Genomic DNA, 26,583 nt, shown 5'->3' on the forward strand with positions numbered 1-26,583 from the left:
GTGTGTGTGTGTGTGTGTGTGTGTGTGTGTGTGTGTGTGTGTGTGTGTGTGTGTGTGTGTGTGTGTGTGTGTGTGTGTGTGTGTGTGTGTGAGGGAGAAAGTAAAACAAAAGCCAGAACACAATAAAAGTATCTTAACAGTCCTGCTTTCAATAAAAAAAAGCATGAGCGCGTGCGCGTGTGCTTGTGTGTGTGTGTGTGTGTGTGTGTGTGACTGTGTGTGTGTGGTCGCAGCCATATATGTTTGTGCACAAGCCTGGCTTGTGGCTCCCTCTAGTGTTGCTTCTACAGAATTGCTGGGTGGGTGGTAAAAACGAACGCGCCTTCTTCAATCTACCTGGTTCTCCATTCACCCTGTAACATATATATGATTAACATTGAGTGACTGCAAGTTCTTCCAGGGGTGTAATGCTCCTTTAAGGCTGTGTTGAGATCTCTGGGGTCGACGCAGATCCTTATGTCTGTCGTCTGCTTCTTGTTTGTCGCTACCATGGATGACACCCATTCGGTTGGTTCAGATACGGGGGTGATGACACCCAGGTCTGCCATCCTCTCCAGCTCTGCTTTTACTCGGTCCTGCATGGCTACAGGGATGCGGCGTGCAGGGCGGACGACGGGGTGCACATCAGGGTCCAATTTCATGGAGTATGTCACTGGTAGCTTGCCAAGTTCATTCTTGAATAGGTCTGCATACTCTGTGAAGAGCTTGTGTGGCAGGTTGGCATCCGTGTTCACGCTGAGTTGGTGGACGTCCTTGCTCAGTGTCACTAGCTTCATGCGTGTGCTTGCTAGTAGGCCTAGTAGTGGCTGGACATTTCTCTCCACAATGTGGAACTGTAGTGCATATTGCTGACCTGCTAGTTGACATTGCAGGACGACTGAGCCCAAGGTGCTTATCATATTTCCCCCATATCCAACAAGGTTGGTGATTATTGAACGGTCTATCAGTTCTCTGTTCTCCACATGTTTGAAGGCATCATAGGATAGAACATTGCATTGTCCACCTGTATCAACTTTTATTTCCACAGGCTTGTCGTTGATGTGTACAGTGGCGAACGCTACATTTTTCTCTTGCACATTAGAGTCTATTGTGTCCACGACCACTGTTATTCCATCAATACAGAATGATTCATCATCAGTATTACTACCTGTGGCCTGGTTCAATTCAAGTTGATGGACAGATTCCCTGGAACTCTGTATCCTAGAGTACCTCTGTCCTGATCTGCAGCACTTCTTGTAGTGGTTCCACTTTTTACATGCATGGCACTGTTGGCCAAAAGCTGGGCAACTGTCTTTCTTAGCATCGTGGCTGCCACCACAATTATTACAGCTGACAATGGGCTGAGCATTTCTCCCCGTCTGTGCTCTCTGACGTGGCTCAAATCTCTGCTGCCTTCCATATTTGTACTGCACGCTGTCAACACTAGTGGGAGCATGTGGTGATGACAATGTCCTTGTGTGATGCTCTGTCTGCTCATATATTTGACACACAGAGATAGCTTTAGCTAGAGTCAGCCCACTGTCACGCAGCATTATTTTTCTCAGGTTATCATCATTTATGCCACAGACCAGTCATCAAGGATGAGCTCATCTTACAGTGTTCCAAAATTGCAGCTCTTTGCTTTGATCCTTAGGTCTGTGACATATGATTCAATTGGCTCACCTTGGTTATGATACCTTGTATTGAATTTGTGTCTCTCCATTGTAATGTTTATTTGGGGACTGCAGATCTCCCGAAATTTCCTCTTCAAACATTCGGGGTCCTCTTTCAACTCAGCTGGAGTGATGATGGCTCCAGGTGCACCGTCAACGTCGGGTCCTCTCACTTCGGGCGTATAGACGAACGATCTCTCCCTTTCAATGGCCTCTGATCCTGCTAGATTGAGGAGAATGTAGGCTCGTGTGCGGGCTGGCTTGTCATAGTGTGCAGCAGCGATAAAAATGTCATATTCTTGTTCAAACGCTCGCCAGTTCTCAGCGATGTTCTCATCAAAGGTAAGAGGGTCTGGTCTGCGAAATCCGTCCGACATGATGCACGGTACGCGTTGGAAAAGCCGTTAGCATATGTTAGCTTCAGGTCGGGTTGTTGTCCTCTCGTGAGCGATAAAAAATAAAAAAAAACGTGCGCTCCGCGATAGACGTTCCAAAGTGTCTGTGTTTACTTCCGACACCATGTAGAATGACCAAACGGAGGGAATACTTTATAATAGGAGTTCAGTTTATTATACTCAGGCGGTACAGCTCTCAGTAGCTTCAGTAGCATAACAACATACAACCGGCTTGCGCATGCGCAGTATACATGACCGTCGCCCGTACGGTGGCTACCGAGGGACATTAACTACGGAGTGAGCATTAGGCGAATGCTCTACAACACGGACGGACGGACGCACGGACGGACAGGGTGCAAAACATACTCTCTCGCCATGCCTTTCGGCCTGGCGGAGACAAAGATCAAACGTATTATTGTTTTCCTTTAGCCAATTATGAGCAGACAGTCAGGGAAGAGCAAGTCAGTCTATCTGTGTGCTTTGTTAGTGTAGGATGTATGTGTATGTTGTGTGACTGTTACAGCGCTGTAAATAAATCTTTCTATTATCATTTAATATTGAATCTTAGTCAAGGTTTTGCTGATCTTTTGAGAGTTTCAATTCCACTAGACTTAAAGACTGGAATCCATAAATTAAACAAGGATTTCTGATCTTAGATTACTGAGGCACTACACTGTCTCTCTGCATTTGAACGTGTTTACCTTGCTTACTGTAAGTCGCTCTTGATAAGGAGTGTCTGTTAAATGCCTAAATTGTAAATTATAGTTGGGAACCAAATGGACCCTGTCCCTTACAGGACACTTACAGGTCCATTTGTCAGCTACAATCAGTTTACATTTTGTCAGCTACAGTCAACACCACAGATTCATATGTTTTTATTTCGCTGCATCAGCCTGTGTTTGTCCTTGGACTGTGTTCATACAGTCAAACTCTTGTTCAAGTGACTGGGGAATGTGTGGGGGAGTATCTGTCTGCTCTCTCCCAATCATCTGCATGCATGTGGCGAGTTTAGGAGGCTGGAGCAGAGAGTGGATACTGGCTGCGTCCTGCTTACAGTCTGTAGGTGCTGCTCTGTGGGTCGGTTGTGGAGTTATTTTATTATTAACACATTAAGTCGTTCATTACCATACTGAACTTGATAAAATGTTAAGTACATTCAGATCCCAGCTGGTAAAACCCTGCCTGAAATATCAACTATCCAAATGGACTGAAGATGAACTATTTAAGGTTTTCAGAAGAAAGATGGCCTCTAAAAGCTTGTCAACAGTGTCAGAAGAGGAACAGCAACAGATCCATGGCCACAGGCTGCTCGAAGCAATGCTAATGCCCGAAATGACGTTACACAAAGCAGGTATGTGCTGCTTTTATGTCACTTTAAAGTCTCCCTTCATCTTCAATGGGCTACAACCAACAGATACAGAACTGTTTTATTAACACTGGACAGAGTAGCGGAGTATGCTTCCTTCCAGCAGCAAATCTTTTGACAGAGAGTTTTGTTACAATCTCAGAGTTACAGACCTGTAAGGGTCCATTTGGTTCCATTTGTTACACTCTCAGAGTTACAGACCTGTAAGGGTCCATTTGGTTCCTAACTATCAATCCTTTGGCTGGGGACCCCCTGGAACCCGCTGGGGGTCCCCGGACCCCACTTTGAGACCCAAATGTCCACTCTCTGTCTCTTTATTTTCACTGTTTCACTTTTTGCACAAAAAAAAAGAAAAAAAGAAGATATATTTTTGCATCCCAAGAGCATCTAACCCTATTAACCCTAAAGAGCTTCAATGTTCATTTTTCATTGAGCGTCCAGACTTGTTCTCGTTCATGGACCTTATATAGACCATATTCATGCGGCGACCATTTTGGAATTTAACATTGAAAGTGCCACCCCGTTGCCGTGGAAACCGGGGTGGCACTTCATTGACTTAATATCAACATGGCCGCCGTGTGAATATGGTCTATGCTGCTGGTCTTCAGTCCTAGTAACTTATATAGTTCACCCCAGTTCACCCCAAAAAAAAATTAGACTTGAATTCATGGATATGTATTAGTTTTTGTCTCATTCCTAAGACAATAATGTGATGACCAGCGGACCGGTAGGCAGAGGTTCCGGTAGGAGAGACAAAGGAGACTCTTTGTCTCCTACCGGAACCGCTGCTGGTCATCAAATTATCGTTTTAGGAATGAGACAAAAAATAATGAATATACATGAATTCAAGTCTCCATGGGGTGACTAATCTATAAAAAAAAAAGTTATTTTGGGGGTGAACTATGCCTTTAAGTTCAGAGCACAAACTTCTCTGCCTTTCTGGCTCAATCGTGGTCTTTAACCAGAGGTTCTGCACCTTGTTACTGTATAATAATATGTGACTGTTTTTGTCTGGGAGACAGTCATCTCCCTGGTGCCCATTCTTCAGGGAAGCAGAACAACGTTTTTCTTTATCCAAAAATGAGTTAATAGCCCAGTTAGACTCTTCACATATATAGAGTATGCCTGACATGAGTGTCAGAGCTTAAATCGACATGTAAATATATATTATAAATATATAAATATAAATATATATAAATGCATAAACATGTAGCTAAGATATAGTGTTATGGCTAGCAACCGCTAATTCAAGAGGTGTTTTCTCTGCTGAAGAGTTTTGACTTGACTTCTGTTCTATAAGCTGTAGTTTCAAAACTATTCACTCAACCAATATATCATTATTTTGCTATGATTCCCTGCTTTCATATGACATGAACAAATGAAAATAAAAAAATGCTCCCAGTCAAATTTGGTCACATATAAGAATGTCCCCGGAACATTACTGTATAATATAATTATGTATAACTATATTCAATACAGTCCCTTCCACACCAATTTGCATTGATTCAAAGTATTTATACTTAATATCTCTTGCATGTCAGTGTTCAGAGCAGTGGGTGCAAAGCTGCCTGGAGGCAGTGGTGTAAAGTAACTAAGTACATTTACTCAAGTACTGTACTTTAAGTAAAATGTTGAGGTACTTTTACTTTACCTGAGTATTTCCAATTGTCTATACTTTTACTTCTACTCCACTCTACCTCCTGAGCCACTGCCGTCCCAGGTAAATGTACTTAGTTACTTTCCACCACTGCCATGAAATGATGCTCTTATATTGTACCGGTATCTATGCTAATCAAACACACACAGACTAAACTCCTCTCTCTCTCTCACACACACACACACACACACACACACACACACACACACACACACACACACACACACACACACACACACACACACACACACACACACACACACACACACACACACACACACACACACACACACACACACACACACACACACACACACACACACACACACACACACACACACACACACACACACCCTTCACATTCCTTCTCTCCTGTATAAATTCTCTGGTGAGATGGGAGGCCTTTTTAGTTCTGCTTTAAGTTTTTTCTCACAGTGTAGAGATTACTGTAACTATTCAGTTTTGTAAACTGCTATTTAAGCATGAATAAACAAACTGTAACCTTAATTCTGTGGTCTGCAGCTCTTATCAACAGTTGATTCGCTACGTAGAGGTAGAGTGGCCGCTGGGAACCGCAAGGTTCAATCCCAGGCTCCCCCAAAGTTACTGTGGAAGTGTCCTTGACCTTGAGCAAGACACTCCCCAGCCGTCAGTGAATGTGTGTGTGAATGTGTGAATGTAATGCACATTGTAAAGTGCCTTGGATAAAAAGCGTTACATAAAATAGACCATTCACTATTTCCTTGAGTACTAAGTGCAATCTTGAGGTACTTTTACTTTACTTGAGTATTTCCATTTTTCAATATTTTATACTTCTTCTCCAATACATCTCAGAGGCAAATATTGTATGTTTTACTCACTACAAGTATTTGAAAACTTTCAGTTCAAGTTACTTTGTAGATTTTGACAATTTTGATAAAACATACAATAACCGATTACACCCAATTTTATACTTCGGCAATTCAAAAATAGCCCATCTACAGCTCAAAATGTGCGTTGTGAGCTTGTAGATCGTCTGTTTTCGAAAAAGTTGGACAAATTTAGAAAAATCGGTATACTTTGACGTTGGTACCAAATGAAAAGTGTTAACAAGAGCTGGTGAATAAATAATACAATATGGTCTGCTCAAATAACTACATTGGATCTATTGGAGCACTGGTTATTTTATTTTTTTCCATTTTCTGAAAAGTAACAGTTTTGGACATACAAGGTTCCCACCCGACAGTTATGGTATGGTGTAATAACTGGTGAAATGGTGCATGAAACAGCCTACTGTATCACCTACTGTATCAGTTTGAAGAAGGAAGTAGTGCCAGATGCTTTTACAATTAGAACACTATCAGTTGGTAATACAACACAGCTTCCATGTTATTTCTATTCATTTTATGGTTTATTTATCTCCCCTCATTCTCCATTCCAGAGGTCTTTCCTGTCCAACAACCAGTGAAGAAACATTTCTGCTGTGACCAGTGTGGGAATAACTTCTTCAGAAACAGTCATCTCAAACGTCACCAGAGAATTCATACAGGAGAGAAGCCCTACCACTGTGACCAGTGTGGGAATAAGTTCTTCAGCAACAGTAATCTCAAACGTCACCAGAGAATCCATACAGGAAAGAAGCCCTACCACTGTGACCAGTGTGGGAATAAGTTCTTCAGAAACAGTCATCTCAAACAACACCAGAGAATTCATACAGGAGAGAAGCCCTACCACTGTTACCAGTGTGGGGAAAAGTTCAGCCAAAGTAGTAGTCTCAAAAGTCACCGGAGAATTCATACAGGAGAGAAGCCCTACCGCTGTGACCAGTGTGGGGAAAAGTTCAGCCATAGTAGTAGTCTCAAACAACACAAGAGAATTCATACAGGAGAGAAGCCCTACCCCTGTGACCAGTGTGGGGAAAAGTTCAGCCAAAGTGGTCATCTCAAACATCATCAGAGAATTCATACAGGAGAGAAGCCCTACCACTGTGACCAGTGTGATAAATGGTTCAGCACTGACAAAGGCCTCAGATCTCACCAGATAATTCATTCAGAAAACTACTACTTCTGTGACCAGTGTAAGAAATGGTTCAAACGCCACAGCAACTTAAAGAAACACATTCAAGCAATTCACACTTGAATGAACCGTGTAAGAAGGGTTTTAACCAATATGATGCTTTAAAGAACCATCAGAGAATTCACCCTGGAGAGAAGCCCTTCTGGGCTATTGTGAATAGTGTGGGAACAGTTTTCAATGGAGGAAACATTTTAAGTCTCTCCATGTGCATTGAGCTACACCGATTGGCTGATATATCATAAAGTATATCTGCCGGTGAATAAAAAAAACTGTTTATTTTGTATCTATCAAAAAGTTACTATTATTAACTACTATTTTGCTCACAGGTTAAATGTTCTCAAATAGCAACTTCAATTCAATCAAAGGTTTTTTTTATGATTAGAAAATGTCACATTTTGATCAAAATATTGATTAAAACATCAGTAATCGGTGGTCTGGGACTCTACAAAATCGGGATCGGCATCAGACCCAAACATCTGGCATCGGTCGGGCTCTAGAGTGCATCTATACAGAAGGAACTGTGAGCCACGTTGAGGGAAAAGCTTCTCTGTAAATTCTCACCTCAAACAACGCCACACTGTAAACTACTTTGAGCAACGGACACACTCACTGATGCAACCTAACACCAGTGGTGTGTAAAGACACTTTGGAGGATTTTTTACTTTACTGGAGTATTTCCCATTTTCAATCATTTTACTTCTACTCCACTACATCTCTGCTATTTTGCTCTCACCGCTTCGTCGTCTGTGTTGTTGATGGGACTGGGCAGCATGGCTCCCTCCATGGTGGTGCTCTTGAACACCCCTTTGATTTTACTCCCAATCCTGCTGATCCCGAACGTCTCGCCTCGTTTGGACGGGTTCCTGTGTGAGTCAACAATGGAGTCATGCTACTGTACGAGTCCAGCTTCAAACATCTACTATGAGTCCATTGCATTGGAGACCATTCTTTCTTCAGCGTTATTTATAAGCAGTGGTTCTCAAACTTTCTCATTTCAAGGACCCCCAGTTTGGTGTGTATAAGGCCACGGACCCCCATAACTCTTGACAGTGTGCAAATGGAACCAAATGGACCCGTAACGGGTTCATTTGGTTCCATTTGCACACTGTCAAGAGTTACAGACTCATAAGGGTCCATTTGGTTCCTAATTAAAATTATCATTTTGATTGGGAACCCGTGGAACCACCCCCCAAGGATCCCTGGGGGTCCCCGACTCCCCGGACCCCATTTTGAGAACCACTGATTTATAGAGTACAACCAAATGAGTATATTTCAAAAGAAGAAGCCAATCATTCCTCAGTTACATCTTCTGAAAGTTAAAGAAGCACTTCACCCATTTTCAACCCTATCTTCCTGATTACTCACTAATGCTCGTTATAACTTAACTCTTTCATTGCCACACTTATTTCAGACTGTGTCATCCCAGTGCCAGGAAAAAGGTGCATTTTTCCTCCGTTTGTTTTTTAACATTGAAGTGAATGGAGCAGCAATTTTTTGGATAGCGTTATCTCCTAGTTCCTTTGAGATAAACAAAAAAAAAGACCAAAAAAATTAAAAAATATATTAAAAAAAAATATATATATATATATATATTTTTTTTTTTTTTAAATATTTTCGTCATTTCCGTCCATGGCCATGATAGCCATAGAGCCATCGGACGGGAATTCCCGTTTTTGGCAGTTAAAGAGTTAAGGTGGCACCATTCCCGTCTACTCGCCAAGTCTCAGAATTGGGCTCTGGACAGTTCATAAACCTGCCTATGACATCGACGACGGAGATTCCAAGCCAATAGAAACTGCAGCCTTACTGGTATAAGCACACTGCAATAGAAGTCCTTAAATAAAACATTGTTTGAAACGACCAAACCTGCCTACCGATGGATGATGTCACTGGTAGGCAGCGTTCTGAACTGTCCACAGCCCTCCTCTGAGACACAGAGTGAGTAGACAGAAACGGTGCCATCTCATAACGAGCATTAGTAATGAGGTAAAACATCCAAACTGCTCCAAAGTATACCTTGCTAGGTCATGCTGCAAAACCCATCCAACCATGTGTGTTCCTACCCGTTCCTCACCATGGTGCAGCAACAATGCATCAGTTGTGCAGCATGCATAAAGTAAAACAGTGCTATGATAGATAAAGATGGCCTGGTGATTTCAATTGTTATCGACTGTTCTTGCATGCAGAGTCAGACCGAATAATTATAAAGTACTTGTTACACCAAACAGACAAACTTTAAGTGTATGAAGAGAAACCAGATCCAGGAAAATACACAGGAGCCTTTGGTGTGTGATCATTATGGGGTTAACTTTATGGGGATTTTGACAACAACGGTGACATCGGTCTTCCTATTAAAAGGAAGTGTAAGTGATTTATTTATTTTTTGTTAAAAAGTAAAAGCTCCATATTCTGAGTGTTTGTTCGGTAACAGGGGTCTCGCCGTCTCTCCAGCAGAAACTGCATTTTCAGGTCAGGATACCAATTGTATTCAATCAGTAGAGAAAACTCACACAGGATGCAGGATAAACAAGTGAAATTGGGAGTGATGACACAAAGAAATGAGCAGACAAAATTGGGACTGGAACACCATACGATTTAAGCTGATGATGAATGGGTACTCTCTCCTGACTGGCAGAAAATGTTAACCCACCTGAAAATGTATGTTCTGTTTACTAAAGAGTTGGAGAGACAAACTGAACAAACACTCCATACTGTCTGTAGCAAATAATTACTATCAGAATGTATCACTTACAGCACTCCGTAATCAGTATTTTGTATGTCCAACTAGTTGACTGGAAATAACTCAAAGTTTAAACAGAGTTTATTGTTTATAGTTATAGTTTAGCGATGATGAGTCTTTTTTAGCATAACTGCGCTTTCTTCTAAACAAAATTACATTCAAACTCACAAGCAGTAGCATCAGCGGGAGAAAATCACAACAGAAACACAAGCGTAACAGCCAACATCTTATGAAAGCTTTCTCAAGACATCTCAGGTTTCACTCTGCTTCATTTCTCAAGCAAACACTTGCTGTTCCAATACAGATATATGCATATTTTGCATGCAGCAAACCAAAGTCCAGTCAGGCAGTGGTGACGTGGTGTCACATCATGCTGTAACCTACTCACCTCAAGTCATCCATACTGAAGCTATTCCTGGAACAATACGCACAAGGACATGAATGCGGAGCTCACCGCAAAAATGCTGCACATTAGGGCTTAGGCGATATGACTTAAAGTCAATATCACCGTTATTTCAAACTTTTGCCTCAATATTGATTAATTAACCCATTAAGACCGGGAGCACATCTGTGTCATTTTACGATTTCTTTGGCTATTCAAAAATAGCAGATCAACAAGCTCATAAAGCGGCACCGAGTGCCGCGCTATGAGCTTGTAGATCTGCTATTTTTTTGCATATAATTTTGGGTGGTCCTTGACATGGAAAAGTTTGAGAACCACTCATATAGTGACATTGGATTGGATTTGGAAGACATTTGTAGAATTCCCCAGCAGCTAAGATTTGAGTTACAAATGTTCGCCTTAAAAATATATACATGCACGATTTTTCTAAAATATTGAATAGTCAAAAAAATCTAAAAATGACTCAGATGCGTTCCCGGTCTTAATGGGTTAAAGATGATTTTATAAACTTTTTTTTTAACACTTTTTACTTTGGGCTATCAGGAGTTGTGTATGTTTAGTGGATATTTGGTTTTAATAATGAAATGACAGCTTGTTGGGTAATAGGTTCCAACTTCCAAGATCGGTCAAGTACGTGAAGAGTGATGTGTGCATAAAAGCTTATGGGTGGGATAGACTGTACGACAGCAGGGAACACCCACCTGTTAATTCTGGAGTTCCTTGTTGGAGATTCAACTCCTCTTAGCAGGTGTCTGAAATACTGCACAAACACAGACAGACAAAGTAATACAGAAGTAAGACAGAGGTAGCTAACTTGTAGTTCAGCTATTTTGGCCGAATGTTCGCCCGAGAATAGGGTCACTAGGGTCGATGTGATTTTAAGACCATGCATGGTACCAGTCTCACCTCATCACTGTGACAGAACATGGGTGTGAACACTCTCTCCAGCAGGGACAGGACGTGTTCGTAGGCCTGGAACAGACAGGGCACGGTCTGCAGCTTGACCACCTCGCTGTATGGACCCTCAGCAACTGACAACACAGAGATGCTCCGCTTATATCTGACAAACACAAGCTCAGAACTTTACATCATGGTTCATTATAAATTATTATTATACACATACATTTAAATTGGAACTTGAATAAAAATAAATATCATTTGGTGTAAGTGAGTGGCTGACATTAGTTTGTTCTACATTTTTGTCTGCTAATGTTTGACAAATGGTTAGTTAATGGAAAGTGTGGAGCTACCAAAAAAGTTTTTCAATTTCTCCTCACAACTTAAACCAAGTTAATGCCGATCATAAAAGTAATGCTTGCTTAGGCAATCTTCTTCATAAGAGACAAAATGCATGGAGTGAAACATTTTGTAGTTGTAGCAGAGAGACACATGAGAACAGGTTGGACAAAATGTACACAATGAATTGTTGATTCAAGTGTTTCTGTCATTAAATACATCAAAACAGAGCCAAACACTGGTCATGAGGGGGTGTGTGTCCCCTTACTGTTCTTGATCTCCTCCACGATGGCGGGCTCAAAGCGGATCTTGTCGATGCTCTCCTCCAGGCAGTACGTCTCGTAAATGTGCTCGACCTCACCGTGTAGGCGTTTCTGCTCATTGTCACTCAGCTCTGGACTCAGAATCCTATTGTTAAACTCCTCTGGAAGAAAAGAGTGAGATGTTAATAGTAAAAATATAAAATAGTAATACCCACTTCACAGAGCTATCCCTTAATGCTATTCAGTACTGAGTGCAGTTATGTTGCCAACTGGCTTAGATGTTACAGGAAAGGCTGGTTAGAGTGCATATAACTTTTGATGTTACAGTTAAGACTGGTGAGAGTGGATATAACATTAGATGTTACAGGAATTACTGGTGCGACATCAGGGTTGTCAAGTGCACAACATTTCTAGACAGAAAAGTGTGTGTTCGTTGTTCAATGGTGGTGTACAAGAATTGCTATTTGCACTATTAAAAACAAATAATTGTTAATTAATCGTAACCGAGGCAAAAGTTTGAAATAATGGTGACATTGATTTGAACGTGCATACACACACACACAGTGAGGCAGAACTGTAGAACATGCACATACACTTACCCACAGTGAGACAGAACTGAAGCACGTGCACGGCTCCCTCCTGTTTCAGAAAGTTCATGAAGCCGAACAGCAGGTCCTGCTCCTCTCTGATCTCCTTCAGCTCCAACTTCAACACCTGCAGAAACCAGACGGAGGGAGGGAGGGAGGGAGGGAGGGAAGGCAGAAGAGAGTGGATGATAAAGAGAAATACAGCATCGATAGAGAGATATTATGTGAAATGGATGAATTTAGGGGAAGTATAAGAGAGGGGAAAAGGGAGAGAAAGGGAGCTAGAAGCTATGATAATTAACGCTGTCAGTGAGAAACCTTGTATCTCCATATTTTATTGTATAAGCTTATTCATAAATTAATGCTCTATATTATTCTTCATCGTATGATAGTGTCACATAAAAGTAGCAAAAATGAATAACGATAGAATAGAATGTGCTTCTCTTTTTCAGTCAGTCTATGGGTTTTATAAATATTGAACCAATGAAAAGTAGTTAAAAAGAGCTTGAGACTAAATAATAACAGATCATAATCATCTGAAAAGTAACAGTTTTAGACATACAGTACAAGGTGTTTCCGCCTGACAGCAACAATAGTGTGTTGTCAGTGAGTTTGCTCCCAAATATGACCTCTATCTGTGTGTGTGTGTGTGTGTGTGTGTGTGCGTGCGTGTCCGTGTGCGTGTGCGTGTGTGCGTGTGCATGCGTGCGTGCGTGCGTGCGTGTGTGTGTGTGTGTGTGTGTGCACGTGATACTTACAGACGGCTTCCTGTTGCTGATGTCACCATATTTCTGCAGAAAGGGAACTAGGGCAGACGGGGGTTCCGTGGCTACCTCTGGCTGAGGAGACAGTAACATTCCAAGTTTGAGCCCAACTATTAATTAAGATAATTAACTAACTAACTAACTCATTAAGATAATTAATAAAGCTAATTGGAGCAGTGATTCTCAAACCGTTTTGACCCATTTCATCCCACAGGGGGGAATTTGGTTTTCAGCTTCACCCAGCTGAGTGCTAATCACGAGGCGTTAACCACTTAAGCCCCAGCATCCATATTGTGGGGAAAGCTTTAGCAGATCGACAAGCTCACAGAGCTGATCTGCTATGTTCAGTTTCCTCACAATAACAGAAAACAGAAAATACACTAGTATACTGTAGATCCCTGAGGGAAGTGTCTTGCTCAGGGACATTATTGTTATATAATAAAAACAATATTGTGTACTGTATATTGTGGTATATAATGTATACATATGCGTGCATTATGTACATTGTCTATGTACGTCTATTGTTACACCATAGTTTTAAACTACTGCTGTTGCTACTACTTGCATTATTGTTATTACTGTGATAGTTTCACTTTTGTTGTTGCCATTGCTTGTATCTCTCCCTTGTCCTCTGTCGCTCTCCTCTCTCCCCCCGAAACAGTCGAGGCAGATGGCCTCCCACCCTAGAGCCTGGGTCTGCCTGACGTTTCTTCCAGTTATAAGGTAGAGTTTTCGTTGCCACCGCCACAAAATTGCTATATCGGGACAATATCGGGTCTCTGCTCTATATGTAAAGTGCCTTGAGACAACTTGTTGTGATTTGGCTCCTAATAAAAATGTTATTGAATTAATAAAGGTCTGTAGTTGATTTTGGCATGGTGTGTGGCATTTCACTGTAGATTTACACATTGATAATAAACTATAACATGTAAATAATACCACAAAGTCTTCCAGTTGAAATTACGAAATGACTCACCGGAGTTTTGTCAACGAATATGAGCACCATCAAGTTCACAGTATCCTGTTAAACAGAAAAGATATGAGCATGCTGTCAATACAGTGTGATTCCATTGTTCACCTCATTGCAGATGACCATCTGAGCACACATTCACAATGTCTTACTGCCCTACAGCAGTGGTTCTCAACCTATTCAGGCCGTGACCCCCCAAAATAATCAGACTTGAACTGGGGTGGGGACCCCCTATTTTGTTTGACTCCGTTCCACAGATAAATATTATGAAAATAGCAGATCTACAAGCTCACAACGCCTCACGTTGCGAGGCGTTGTGAGCTTGTAGATCGGCTATTTTCACAATTTTTGCTTCTTTCTTATATTATTTGACAATTTGGTCAACATTTTTACAGGTCTTTTTCTTTTCTTTGTATTAAAAAGGTCTTAAAAGTCCTTAAATTGTCACTCCACTGTCATCTGGGGACCCCCCCCCCCCAAAAAAAAAATTGTGGGGACCCCCATAAGGGTTCCGAACCACTGCCCTACAGTGTATATCAACCCTGGCAAACGTCCCAATTTTGGGCCGGGGCTACTGCTGAGGTGTGCCGCGCCGTTTGAAGGTTTGAAAAAAAATATATATATATATATTTTTTTTAATAATAATAATAATCAGGCATGCAAACAGCCCCGAGGTGAAAAGGGTGACAAAATGCTGTTTTTTTTTCGGGTCAGGTGTCACACTATTGCCCTATTTGGATTCAAAACGGCTAGTGGAAGCTGAAAAGCTACAAGTTTGCATGTCTGAATAATGCAAAAACAGAAATATTTGTTTGCATTTGCTTTTTTTCTCCCCCATATATTTTCATGATAAAAAAGTGCGTATCGTATCGTATCGAAATCGTATTGAAGTTGTGTGCCCAATATCGTATCATATCGTTTTGTGAAATTAGTGTATCGGCACACCCCTAGTGTGTGTATATAGATATACCGTATATATATATATATATATATAATTATATATATATATATATATATATACCGTATATCTAGGTGTGCCCTGGGATTTTTTGGCTATGCCAGGTGTGCCTTGGCACAAAAAAGGTTGATAGACACTGCCCTACAGGATGCTTACAGGATCAGCCATGAAGTCCATGGTGGGCAGCATGACAGAACCGGCCATCACCTCTCTCAGCAACAGAGCCAGAGACCTGAGGACAAACAACACAAACAACTGAAGAGTAGTGAGAAATAGAGATCGACCAGGTGCTCAAAGGAGATACAAAGAGAGTTAAAAACTTAGATTGGTGCTTCTAGGATCAACAGGAGCCATGACATGAACTTTAATCACATATTACAAAACTAAAATTCTAATATATGATTAAAGTAAAATGATTTTACACCCTCTCCTCAGTTCATATTCCAGTGCTCGGATCGTTTTCAACTGAAGACTAGTACCTCACACTAGCCTAAGGTGGAATACTGGGGTAGCTGGGGACTTAATGGTCAGTGTTGGGCAAGTTACTCAGGAAGAGCAATAACTTACTAGTTACTTATTACTCCTTAAAAACTAATAAGGGTGTGTGCTACTAGAGGAGCTATTTTCACTTATTTCTTTCAGCAAAGTTTCTATTTTGTCCCTTATCAGTAATCCTATCATGGGCCTGGGGCATCACCAGTCAGCAGGGAGTGATGGGCGGGAGGAGTGGGACGGAAGCACTATGTCCTCGCAGTGGGGGCTCCTCACTAGCAGGTGAGCCAGTTAGATACAACAGTAGTGACAACACACAGAAATGTGTGTGGGGACGAATTAATAGTCATAACTAAATTGAGGAGAAAAGGGGTAAAAAGCAACAAAAAAACGAACCCCTCCCCCCCAAAAAAAACTATTGCACCCCTACTGCTCACCTGCAGTCAGTGTCTTTTTGATGTGCAGGTATGTGCAGGTAGGCAACGTCAAGCCTCCCAAACGATCAAAAGGTAGCACACCTTTTGAGTGTTTTTGATGTGTATACCGGATTTTGGGGTTTAGCACTCCACTGAGAAATCCCAGTGTTGAGGCGCAACCTATTTTTTTTACTCAGTTACTTACCTGCAGTCAGTGGCTTTAGGGGGCATGACGTAAGCGAAGAGCAGCTCAGTGAGCTTTCTCAGATACAGCAGCTCGTCTTTGCGGCTCCGCAGGGCGATGTGCAGGTCGGCGCCGTACTCTTCCAGCGCCGCCTGCTGCAACTCCTCTCCATTCTTCACTGTATATCCCCCACACACACACACACACACACACACACACACACACACACACACACACACACACACACACACACACACACACACACACACACACACACACACACACACACACACACACACACACACACAAGCATGCTGTATACGTGAATGCCTCAGTGATATGTACACTCGTTTCTCTAACACAGTGGTTCTCAAAGTGGGGTCCTGGGAGCCCCATGGGTCCTTAAGAGGGTTCCAGGGGGTCCCACTCCCCAGCTAGATTAGTTCAATAGCATCAACCACGTTTAACCACTTTAACCCTACTATTTGAAAATAGCTGAGCTTGTAGACCTGCTGTTTTATACAACACAAATCTTGTATGGGGGTCTCTGGCACGAAACAGTTGTGGGTCCATGGCCAAATACACATTTATTTGGGGGTGCTAGACATGAAAAGGTATGAGAACAACTGCTCTAACATTCTGTGGTAGAAATAAATTGTACCTTTTCTTTTAGCTTCTGAAATGGTTTCAATGTGCTTCATTATTGCTTTCATCACTTTGTCAGCAAATACACCAGGAACATCCACCTAGTGTCAACGTGGTACAAAGCAGTGAAAAACAACAACCCTGGATTACTGCAACATATTTAAAATCCAGTAAAAATACTAACTTTCTGTGCTAAACTCTACACATTCTCTGAATAGAGATACAGTAGGATGGCTGGGGAAGACTTATCTTGGCAAAAAGCAAGATATCTTACACATCCATTATACTGACAACATTACATGTTATAAACTTCTCAACCCTTTGTGTGGTTTTATCAGCTGAAGAGGGTTTATTTACCTTCTGAGCTCGTCGAACTATCACTGACGCAAAGAAACGAAATGTAATTTTCAACTCGTCCACGCACGCCTCATCATCTGTCATGTCCCTGAAAAGTGGAAGACACATTTTTAAACATTTCCTCTATGTGTTATTACAATATATAATAAAAAATGAAACCACCTCACCTGTACCAGGGGTAGACGAAATTCTCCAGAACCAGCTCGAACACCTACAAGTCGAAGAGGGAAAAAAGGTGAAAAAGAACAGTCTTGGGGCGAAAAGTCAAATGTATTATGAATTAAGATTAGAAATAAAAAAATGAAAGCATTGTCTGGTATACCTCTGCTACCGAAGAGTCCACTTTTGAGTGAACTTTCAAGTCCAACCATGGCTGATAGTTTTCAAGCAGTAGGGTTGGTCTGTAAACAAAACGAAATGCAGATGTTTGAAAGGCATCCAGGCTGTTTGAATACATTGCAATACTTCTTAACGTCCACTAGGTGGCACAGTAGTACACTTAAGTATTTGGTGAAGGCAAAGATTCTGGGAAAACTTCAATATGTTTATGGTTGTAAACTAAATCACTATCTATAGTCAGTCTGACATGGAAACATGTGTTACCATTTAAGGCACTCAGTTAGAAGAAGATATTATTGAACAAAATCTGGTGTCATAATCAAAAATGACTTATCAAAAAGTTTAAATTTGACCAGAATATTAAGAATGTATAAAATGTCCTTTTAACAAGATACTAGATACCACTAGTATACTGTATGTCTTCCTGTAGGGCAGTGGTTCTCAAAGTAGGGTCCGGGGACCCCCAGGGGTCCGTGAGAGGGTTCAAGGGGGTCCCCAGCTAAATAATTATACCAAATGGATCCATACAGGTCTGTAAGGTAGGGGTGCATGGCCTAATGCATGCATACCAAACTGGGGGTCCAGAAAATGTAAAAGTTTGAGAACCAGTGCTGTAGGGTTTAATGTCCGTGACATTGAACATTAGAACATATGGATACATTTTTTATTTCCGTTTGCCTTTTAGGCTTCGTAAACAAATCTGTACAGAGCAGATATGACAAATAACTTAAATAGAAGTTAAAGAACTTAAAGAAATGATTGATATTTAACTCTTGTTTTTTTGTTTTTTTTAAACATAAATTGCTTATCAACTTCGTGACGCGCTGTAAGCTTGTAGATCTGCTATTTCCGCAAATGTCTTATATTTGAAAATGCATGAAAATCTTTCAACACGGAAACGATTATGACGACTAAGAGAAATTAATGCGGCTATCTCAAATAATTGTGATTAGACGATTATGTAATAAAAGGCCAGTATAATTGGTCAGACGGAAGTAAGGAAGAGGCCCAAGTTCTTTCCAATATGGCTGCTGTGCACAGAGCCTATAGTGACAGGCCAACACACCACTGCCACTAGCATACTGTATGTCCTGCTGGGATCAACGTACCTGTGTCGTTTACACTTGACCTTCCCACACACAGCACAGCTGTGTCCCTGAGGGAACAACTCCTGCTGCTCTGGTTGCTGAAGACACAAGAATGAGTAAGAACCATTATCACAAACTCATCATATTTATTGAAGACGCAAGAATTATATTACCATTGTCTAGAACTCATCGTTATAAACGCACAATAATTAGTAATAAACATCATCACAAACTCATCGTCATTATAAAGACAATAATTCGTAATAGCCATTATCATAAACTCATCGTTATGAAGACATTAGGCCACCAGTTTCACGTTTTATTCCAGGACACTGGATTGTGTTTGTTTTTTGAGAATCATTTTTTGTTTTATTATCGTTAAATTGAATGCTTGGCCGGTCCTAAATAGTACAATAACCCATCATACATGTCATTAAAACTATATCAAAGCGGCATGGTCTCAATTTGAAAATGTATGTTTTTCTAAAGCCCAGAAAGGTATACTCTTTCAAACAGCATTGATGTTATTTACATTAGTGGTTCTCAAAGTGGGGTCTGGGGACCCCCAAGAGTCCTTGAGGAGACTCCAGGGGGTCCACAGCTAAATTAGTTAATTTAGAATCAATATCAGTTTTATCAGTAATCAATAGCACATTTACAAGCTCAGAAGGTGCCGCAATGTGTCACGTTGTAAGCTTTGAAGGGGTGGTGCCATGGTTTTGCACTTTTTCTGTTTTTCATGTGTCTATGAGGTTGATAGAACTTCATTAAGCCCCCTGGTGGTGTTTTTATGGTGTTTTATGTCTTCTCTGACTATTTTGAGTTTCTACCTGGTAGGCTGAAACCTTGAGGGTCAAACGTGCCAATAGAGAAACAGCGCTTTAGTGACATAGTAAAAACATACCCTCCCCCTCATTATCATAACACAACAGGTGTGGGCATGAGGAGGAGGAGGGACTAGGACAGGTGGGTGGTGCTAAGGTGGTGGAGGAGGTGCTAAGGTGAGAACCAGGTATACTTAATGAACTGGAGGCGTGTCCACATAAAAACATAATTTTAACAATTTCTGTACACTTTTTTGAAAAAAATCTTCCTCCTAGTATAACCATAATACCTGATGATTATGTTTTAGGGGGGGGGGGGGGATTACTGAAAATCACGGCACCTCGTCTTTAAGATCGACTATTTTCAAATATTTACATATTCATTTTGGGGTCCTTGACAAGAAATCGTTTGAGAACCACTGATTTACATAACAAAGCGACACGGTCCCTCAGCCGTAATCCGGCGGTTTGTGCGGTTTGTATTGTTCTTACTTTGTTCCTGGGCTTCATGGAATAGAAGATGTTTGGGAGGAGAGTTTCTGGTCCAATAGAACAGTAGAAAGTAACCAGGCCCGCCAGGAAGGACCAGAACACCATCAGAATATGAATATACCTGCAAATGAGCAGAGAGAACCCAGGTCTGACATCACTGAGACTTTCAAAATCAATCAATTATTATATCCCACTACACTTCAACTCAAATGAGAACTTTTAGTTTTATTACAATTACTCTTGTTTAACACTTTTTTTGGAAAATAAATAAATAAAAGTTGAAATGAGGTTACAAGTAGGGACTGGGTCATATGGACATCATCAAAATACCACAAAAATGTTTGACCAAATACCTCAATATCGATATTGTCATCATAATCATATACTACCTGTTAAGTACTACAGTTAGTTAGGGTATTCCATGGAAGCATATCGTTGCTGTCAGGTGGAAACCTTGTAAGTCCAAAACCGTTCCTTTTTTATTATTATTTTAAAAGCAATTTAAAACGGTGAAGAAAATAGCCAATCTACAAACTCACAACGCCTCACATCACATTCGCAGTAGTAGTTATTTTCACTACTGTGCGACACTCTTGTATGATGAAGTTAGGGCATTAATGTACGAAGAAGAAATAAAACATACACGTTGAAACTTGGAGATACAAGGTTTCTGCCCGACAGCAACGATATATGCTTGTTGAGCAGTACAGTCAGGGACATCATGCATTTAAAAGGGATAGTTCACCCAAAAAAATACTTTTGTTCTATCGATTAGTCACCCCATGGAGAGTTAAATCATGGATATTTTTTATTTTTTGTCCAATAATTTGATGACCAGCGGACGGTAGGCAGCGGTTCCGGGTAGGAGACACAAAGGAGACTCTTTGTGTCTCCTACCGGAACCGCTGCCGGTCATCAAATTATTGGCTTAGGAATGCGACAAAAATATATATATAAATCCATGAATTCAAGTCTCCATGGGGTGACTAATCGATAGGAAAAAAGTAATTTTGGGGGTGAACTATCCCTTTAAGGCTGAGCAGTACAGTTATAACATGGAAGTATAGTATCTATCATCTCTGTCGGGTGGAAAAAAACTGTTACTTTTCAGGATTCAAATAAAAAAAAATCAAAAGTAGCAGATCTACAAGCTTGTGGATCTGCTACTTCTGATGCTTTTGTGTGATGCTGCAGTGTGATCAAGTAGGGCGTTCATTTACAAAGAGACAGCTTAGCTAACAACACTGTAGTTAGAGGGCAGTGATTCAGGAGTCCAGAGTTGGTGTTGGCCAGACCATTGGTTCTCAAAGTGGGGTCTGGGGACCCCCAGGGGTCCTTGGGGGGGATACCATTTTAACCACTTTAACCATATTTTACACGTTGGCTATTCAAAAATAGCAGATCTACAAGCAGCTATTTTTGAAAAATCATGAAAATGTGTGCAAATCTTTGAATATATATATATTTAAAGCGAACATTTGTAACTGAAACCTTTGCTTCTGGGGGTCTCTGGAACAAAATATTTTGAGATGGGGGTCCGCGGCCAAATACATATAATTTCGGGGGTCCTTGACATGAAAAGGTTTGAGAACCACTGGGCTAGAGACCACACCCTCGCATTGCACATAAGATGTTTCTGCCTGACAGCAATAATAACATGCAATGATCGATCATACTTGTTGAGCAGTACAGTCAGGGACAGCATGGACAGCAGCACGAAGCAGAATAGAGGATATTGGCGGAACATTTCTCTCAGGACGTCCAGCTTCAGTCTCTGCTTCAGATTGTCACAATACGTCTGTACACCGGCCATCATTTCAATGCACTCTGTAGGACAAAATACACATGAAATGTGTCTGTATTCAAGCCATCATTTCAATGCACACTCTAGGACAAAATACACATGAAATATGTCTGTATTCAAGCCATCATTTCAATGCACTCTGTAGGACAAAATACATATGAAATATGTCTGTATTCCAGCCATCTTTTCAATGTACTCTGTAGGACAAAATACACATGAAATATGTCTGTATTCAAGCCATCATTTCAATGCACTCTGTAGGACAAAATACACATGAAATATGTCTGTATTCAAGCCATCATTTCAATGCACTCTGTAGGACAAAATACACATGAAATATGTCTGTATTCCAGCCATCTTTTCAATGCACTCTGTAGGACAAAATACACATGAAACATGTCTGTATTCCAGCCATCTTTTCAATGCACTCTGTAGGACAAAATACACATGAAATATGTCTGTATTCCAGCCATCATTTCAATGCACTCTGAAGGACAAGATACATATGAAATATGTCTGTATTCCAGCCATCATTTCAATGCACTCTGTAGGACAGAATACACATGAAATATGTCTGTATTCCAGCCATCATTTCAATGCACTCTGAAGGACAAAATACATATGAAATATGTCTGTATTCAAGCCATCATTTCAATGCACTCTGTAGGACAGAATACACATGAAATATGTCTGTATTCAAGCCATCATTTCAATGCACTCTGTAGGACAAAATACACATGAAATATGTCTGTACACCGGCCATCATTTCAATGCACATGCCACATAATTGTAGGACAAAATACACATGAAATACTTCTGTCAACGGCCATCATTTCAATGCACTCTATAGGACAAAATACACATGAAATATGTCTGTATTCCAGCCATCATAGGACCACAATGGAAACAAGCCCTTAGGTGTTATCCTTTTAGCATTATTGTATAATTGTACCTCTGTACTATTTTGCAAACTGCTGTTAATGAATCCACCACATAATATCTATGGTTCCATTTGTACAATCTCAGAGTTACAGACTTGTAGGGGTCAATTTGGTTCCTAACTATTAATCATTTAGCTGCATGGGGATCCCCCGGCCTCAAGGACCCAACATTGAGAACCAGTGAACTACATAGTTAATTCAATTGGGTTATTAATAAAAAAAAAGTTACTTGAATTAAGGGTCCCCAAGGCTCTATGCTTGTCCAGTGTCCACTAGTATGTCCCTACACAACATCTCTTTAAAATAAACAGTGGTGTAAAGTAACTAAGTACATTTACTCAAGTACTGCACTTAACTACACTTTTGAGGATTTTTTACTTTAGTGGAGTATTTCCAATTTTCAATACTTTTACTTCTACTCCACTACATCTCAGAGACAAATATTGTACTTTTAATCCACTACAATTATTTGAAAACTTGTTACTTTGCAGATTTAGAATATTATTACAAAACATACTTTAACCACTTCAGCCCTATATACATTTTGGCCATTTGAAAAAATAGGAGATCTACAAGCTCACATATGTGACGCATTGTGAGCTTGTATATCTGCTATTTTCAAATGATTTGTATCCATTTGAAAAACATTCTGCATAATGAGTACTTTTACTTTTGTGCTTTCACTCAAGCCCATTTAGAATTCCGGACTAACAACAGTATTTCTATATTGCAGTCCAGCATTGCAGTATTGATACTTTTACAATGTAAAACATTTGAGTACGTTTCCCACCCACTGGTCCCCCCCTACACAAAATCTCTTTATAAAATAAATCTATCTTGTATGATCTTCATTCATGGCAGAATGCTCGCTTGTTTTCGCTTGTTTTGGTCAGAATAGGGACAATATATGAGTTCATATTGTTTACAAAGCTGTTGTTGTGTTCATAACTAACTAAACGTGTTGTAGAATACAACTCTCGTAGACGTATTTATGATTCTGACGTTTTCAATCTACGAGAGTTGTAGGGTTCACCCCCCAAGGACACAGGGACTTTCAGCACTATACCCCGTAGACACTCCAAACATGTACAAATTGAAAATAAAGGTGCTTACCCCCACGCCCCAAATGTTAACTCTCGCTACGGGGTAGTAGTTTAATGTAATAATCCATATCTTTCAATAAAGAAGTGTTGTAATGCCGTCTGTGGCCGAACGCCATTTTTTCACCCTCGTTTACTTCCTGTTTACATGGAGTGTAATTCCGGGTATCACCAGATGGGCGCGTCACTACCGCCCATTGGGAACTTCCGACAGAATCGGCCACAGACGGCATTAAAACACTTCTTTATTGAAAGATATGGATTATTACATTAAACTACTACCCCGTAGCGAGAGTTAACATTTGGGGCTTGGGGGTAAGCACCATTTTTTTCAATTTGTACATGTTTGGAGTGTCTACGGAGCATAGTGCTGTGTCCATGGGGGGTGAACCCTACAACTCTCGTAGATTGAAAACGTCAGAATCATAAATACGTCTACGAGAGTTGTATTCTACAGCTACTTGTTTTGGTCAGAATAGGGACAATATATGAGTTCATGTGGTTACAAAGATGTTGTTGTGTTCATAACTAACTAAACGTGTTGTAAATCACAAATCGTTCCTCAACAATAAGCTTTAAGTTGGAGAGTTTTAACGTAGCTCGGCTATTAGACGACAACAACAAGTAAACATGGTTCATAAACTTACTGTGCTCGAACTGGCATTTGATTGTAGCTCTTTTTCATATAAAACACATTATCCGCGTGCGTGCATCTCTATTCTGTCATCTCCGTTCTCTACACTTCCCCCCAGGAATATCCACATTAAAAAAAATCTCCTTTTTGAGGCTACATTTATAGTTTTTAGTTGACGTTTATGTTTTCCTTCTGACGGATCATGGAATGTTTCCCTATAATCCTAACGATGTCACTCCCGTCCGTCACCGCGAGATGTGCGTCCACCAGTGTTGTTGCCAGTTTTGCGGGAGAAACAAGCAGCAACCTAACCTTGCGTCACCAGTCTTTCCACCTCGGAGGAAATAGCAGCAACCAAGCAATGTCTACGAAAACAGGATCTCAAACTTTTACATTTCAAGGACCTACCCCCTTAACTTCTTTGACAGTGTACAAATGGAACCAAATGGACCCGTTAGGATACATTTGTATCCACAAGTTTCCTAGGGCATTGGTTCTCAAAGTGGGGTCCGGGGACCCCCAGGGGTCCTTGAGGGAGTTCCAGGGGGTCCCCAGCTAAATGATAATTTATCAACCAAATTGACTCTTAAGGGTCTGTAACTCAGAGTGTACAAATGGAACCAAATGGACCCTAACGGGTCCATTTGGTTCCATTTGTACACTCTCGAAGTTAAATTAACATTGATTTTACAAAATAAATTGGGGTCCCAGAGATAGAAATGCCATTACATGGGGGTCCGTCCGTAGCCTAATGCATGTCAAACTGGGGGTCCTTGAAAAATAGTGGAAACTCACTGCTAGAGCCGTAAAAATCTTCTCTTATGGGGGTCCTTGGCATATCTTTTCAAATGGGGGTCCGCGGGCTGACCAATTATGTGTTTACCAACATTGAGACTGGAAGCACAGGTGATTGTTTCACACAATCAATTCTCAACCTGTTGTTTCGGGGTGCGGCACCCCCCCCCAACCCCCTCTTTTGTACGGCTGGCTTCACCGCAGTCTTGTGTGTTGGCAAGTGAGGCGCGTCCTCGCGAGACCTGACAGAATGGGTTTCATTGCGCGCATACTGGTTGCGCGCATACTGGTTCTTATCAGTGTGACGTCGTCTGTTAGGTCCTTGACATGAAAAGTTTGAGAACCACTGCCCTAGGAAACTTGTGGATACTGTCAAGAGTTAGACTTGTACGGGTCCATTTAGAAGCCCCTAAAAAAAGAAGGAAAACAAACTAACGTAGCCTGCTGAAACATGACTGTCATACGATGTTAACCTATCTCTGGGACTGTCCGCAACCCCCCCCCCCCAATATACACTGTAAAATCGTCAGTTTGTCATGGTACAAATAAAAAGAGTTCAATTTGTACCTGTTATGGTTTCAGCGTGTGTCCAGCCAGGCTTTTTAGATTGTTTCTTCATGTTTATACTCCTAACCAGTGGTGGATAAAGTACTCACATTTTTTTTACTGAAGTAAAAGTATCAATACTCAATACTCTGTTACAAGTAAAAGTACGGAATTCAAAAAGTACTTGAGTAAAAGTACAAAAGTATTGGCATCAAAATGTACAGTAGTAAAAATAAGATTACTCATTATTCAGATTGTCCCATTTCAAGTTTTCAAATGTGTAAAAATCAGATCTACAGCACACATTTATGGGACACATGGTGAGCTTGTAGATCTGCTATTTTCAAATGGCCGAAATGTAAATAGGGCTGAAGTGGTTAATGTATGTTTTCTAATAATAATCAAAATCTACAAAGTAATTAAAGTTTTCAAATAAATGTAGTGGAGTAAAAGTACAATATTTGGATCCGAGATGTAGTGGAGTAGAAGTAAAAGTACTGAAAATAGGAAATACTCCAGTTAAGTTAAAGTACCTCAAAATTATACTTAAGTACAGTACTTGAGTAAATGTACTTAGTTACTTTACACCACTGCAAACCAATGAAACCATATACATAGGCTACACCGCACTGGTTTTCAAACTTTATGTCAAGGTCAAGGACCCCCAAATTAACATAGCCGGACCCACATCTGAAAAAATATTTTGTTGTTAAAATGTTTCAAAAATGTTTTTCTCGTCCAAAGTAGCAGATCTACAAGCTTACAACGCTTCACATGACGTGTTGTGAGCTTGTAGATCTGCTATTTTCAAATAGCCTATATACGGTTAAACTGATGTTGACGGCATGTTTGCACATTTTGCTGGGGAACCCTTGGAACC

At 40.7% G+C, this 26,583-nt stretch overlaps 1 protein-coding gene across 3 annotated transcripts in view; it reads right to left on the bottom strand.

Moving 5' to 3' along the window:
- LOC308103652 (sorting nexin-14-like) overlaps positions 1-24,617 on the bottom strand; it is a 44,637-nt gene extending 20,020 nt beyond the window's left edge. Inside the window, exons 1-18 of one of the 3 annotated variants that reach the window (XM_080453749.1) lie at positions 24,376-24,617; positions 21,560-21,710; positions 19,884-20,004; positions 18,589-18,665; positions 17,463-17,541; positions 17,308-17,351; positions 17,141-17,228; positions 16,800-16,884; positions 16,160-16,316; positions 15,203-15,278; positions 14,095-14,139; positions 13,113-13,193; positions 12,367-12,481; positions 11,773-11,928; positions 11,175-11,299; positions 10,970-11,028; positions 10,254-10,280; positions 7,859-7,988 (exon numbers count right to left, since the gene is read on the bottom strand). In XM_080453749.1, coding sequence (XP_080309875.1) covers positions 7,859-7,988; positions 10,254-10,280; positions 10,970-11,028; positions 11,175-11,299; positions 11,773-11,928; positions 12,367-12,481; positions 13,113-13,193; positions 14,095-14,139; positions 15,203-15,278; positions 16,160-16,316; positions 16,800-16,884; positions 17,141-17,228; positions 17,308-17,351; positions 17,463-17,541; positions 18,589-18,665; positions 19,884-20,004; positions 21,560-21,699 — 1,605 coding nt within the window. In that variant the 5' untranslated portion in view covers positions 21,700-21,710; positions 24,376-24,617. Of the gene's footprint in view, positions 1-7,858; positions 7,989-10,253; positions 10,281-10,969; positions 11,029-11,174; positions 11,300-11,772; positions 11,929-12,366; positions 12,482-13,112; positions 13,194-14,094; positions 14,140-15,202; positions 15,279-16,159; positions 16,317-16,799; positions 16,885-17,140; positions 17,229-17,307; positions 17,352-17,462; positions 17,542-18,588; positions 18,666-19,883; positions 20,005-20,577; positions 20,593-21,559; positions 21,711-24,375 lie in introns of those variants that run through there. The other 2 variants (XM_080453750.1, XM_080453751.1) reach the window with 2 other exon arrangements.
- Positions 24,618-26,583: the final 1,966 nt, after the last annotated feature.

Source organism: Gymnoscopelus braueri (assembly GCF_963280865.1).
Source record: "Gymnoscopelus braueri genome assembly, chromosome: 16".
NCBI classification, from domain to species: domain Eukaryota; kingdom Metazoa; phylum Chordata; class Actinopteri; order Myctophiformes; family Myctophidae; genus Gymnoscopelus; species Gymnoscopelus braueri.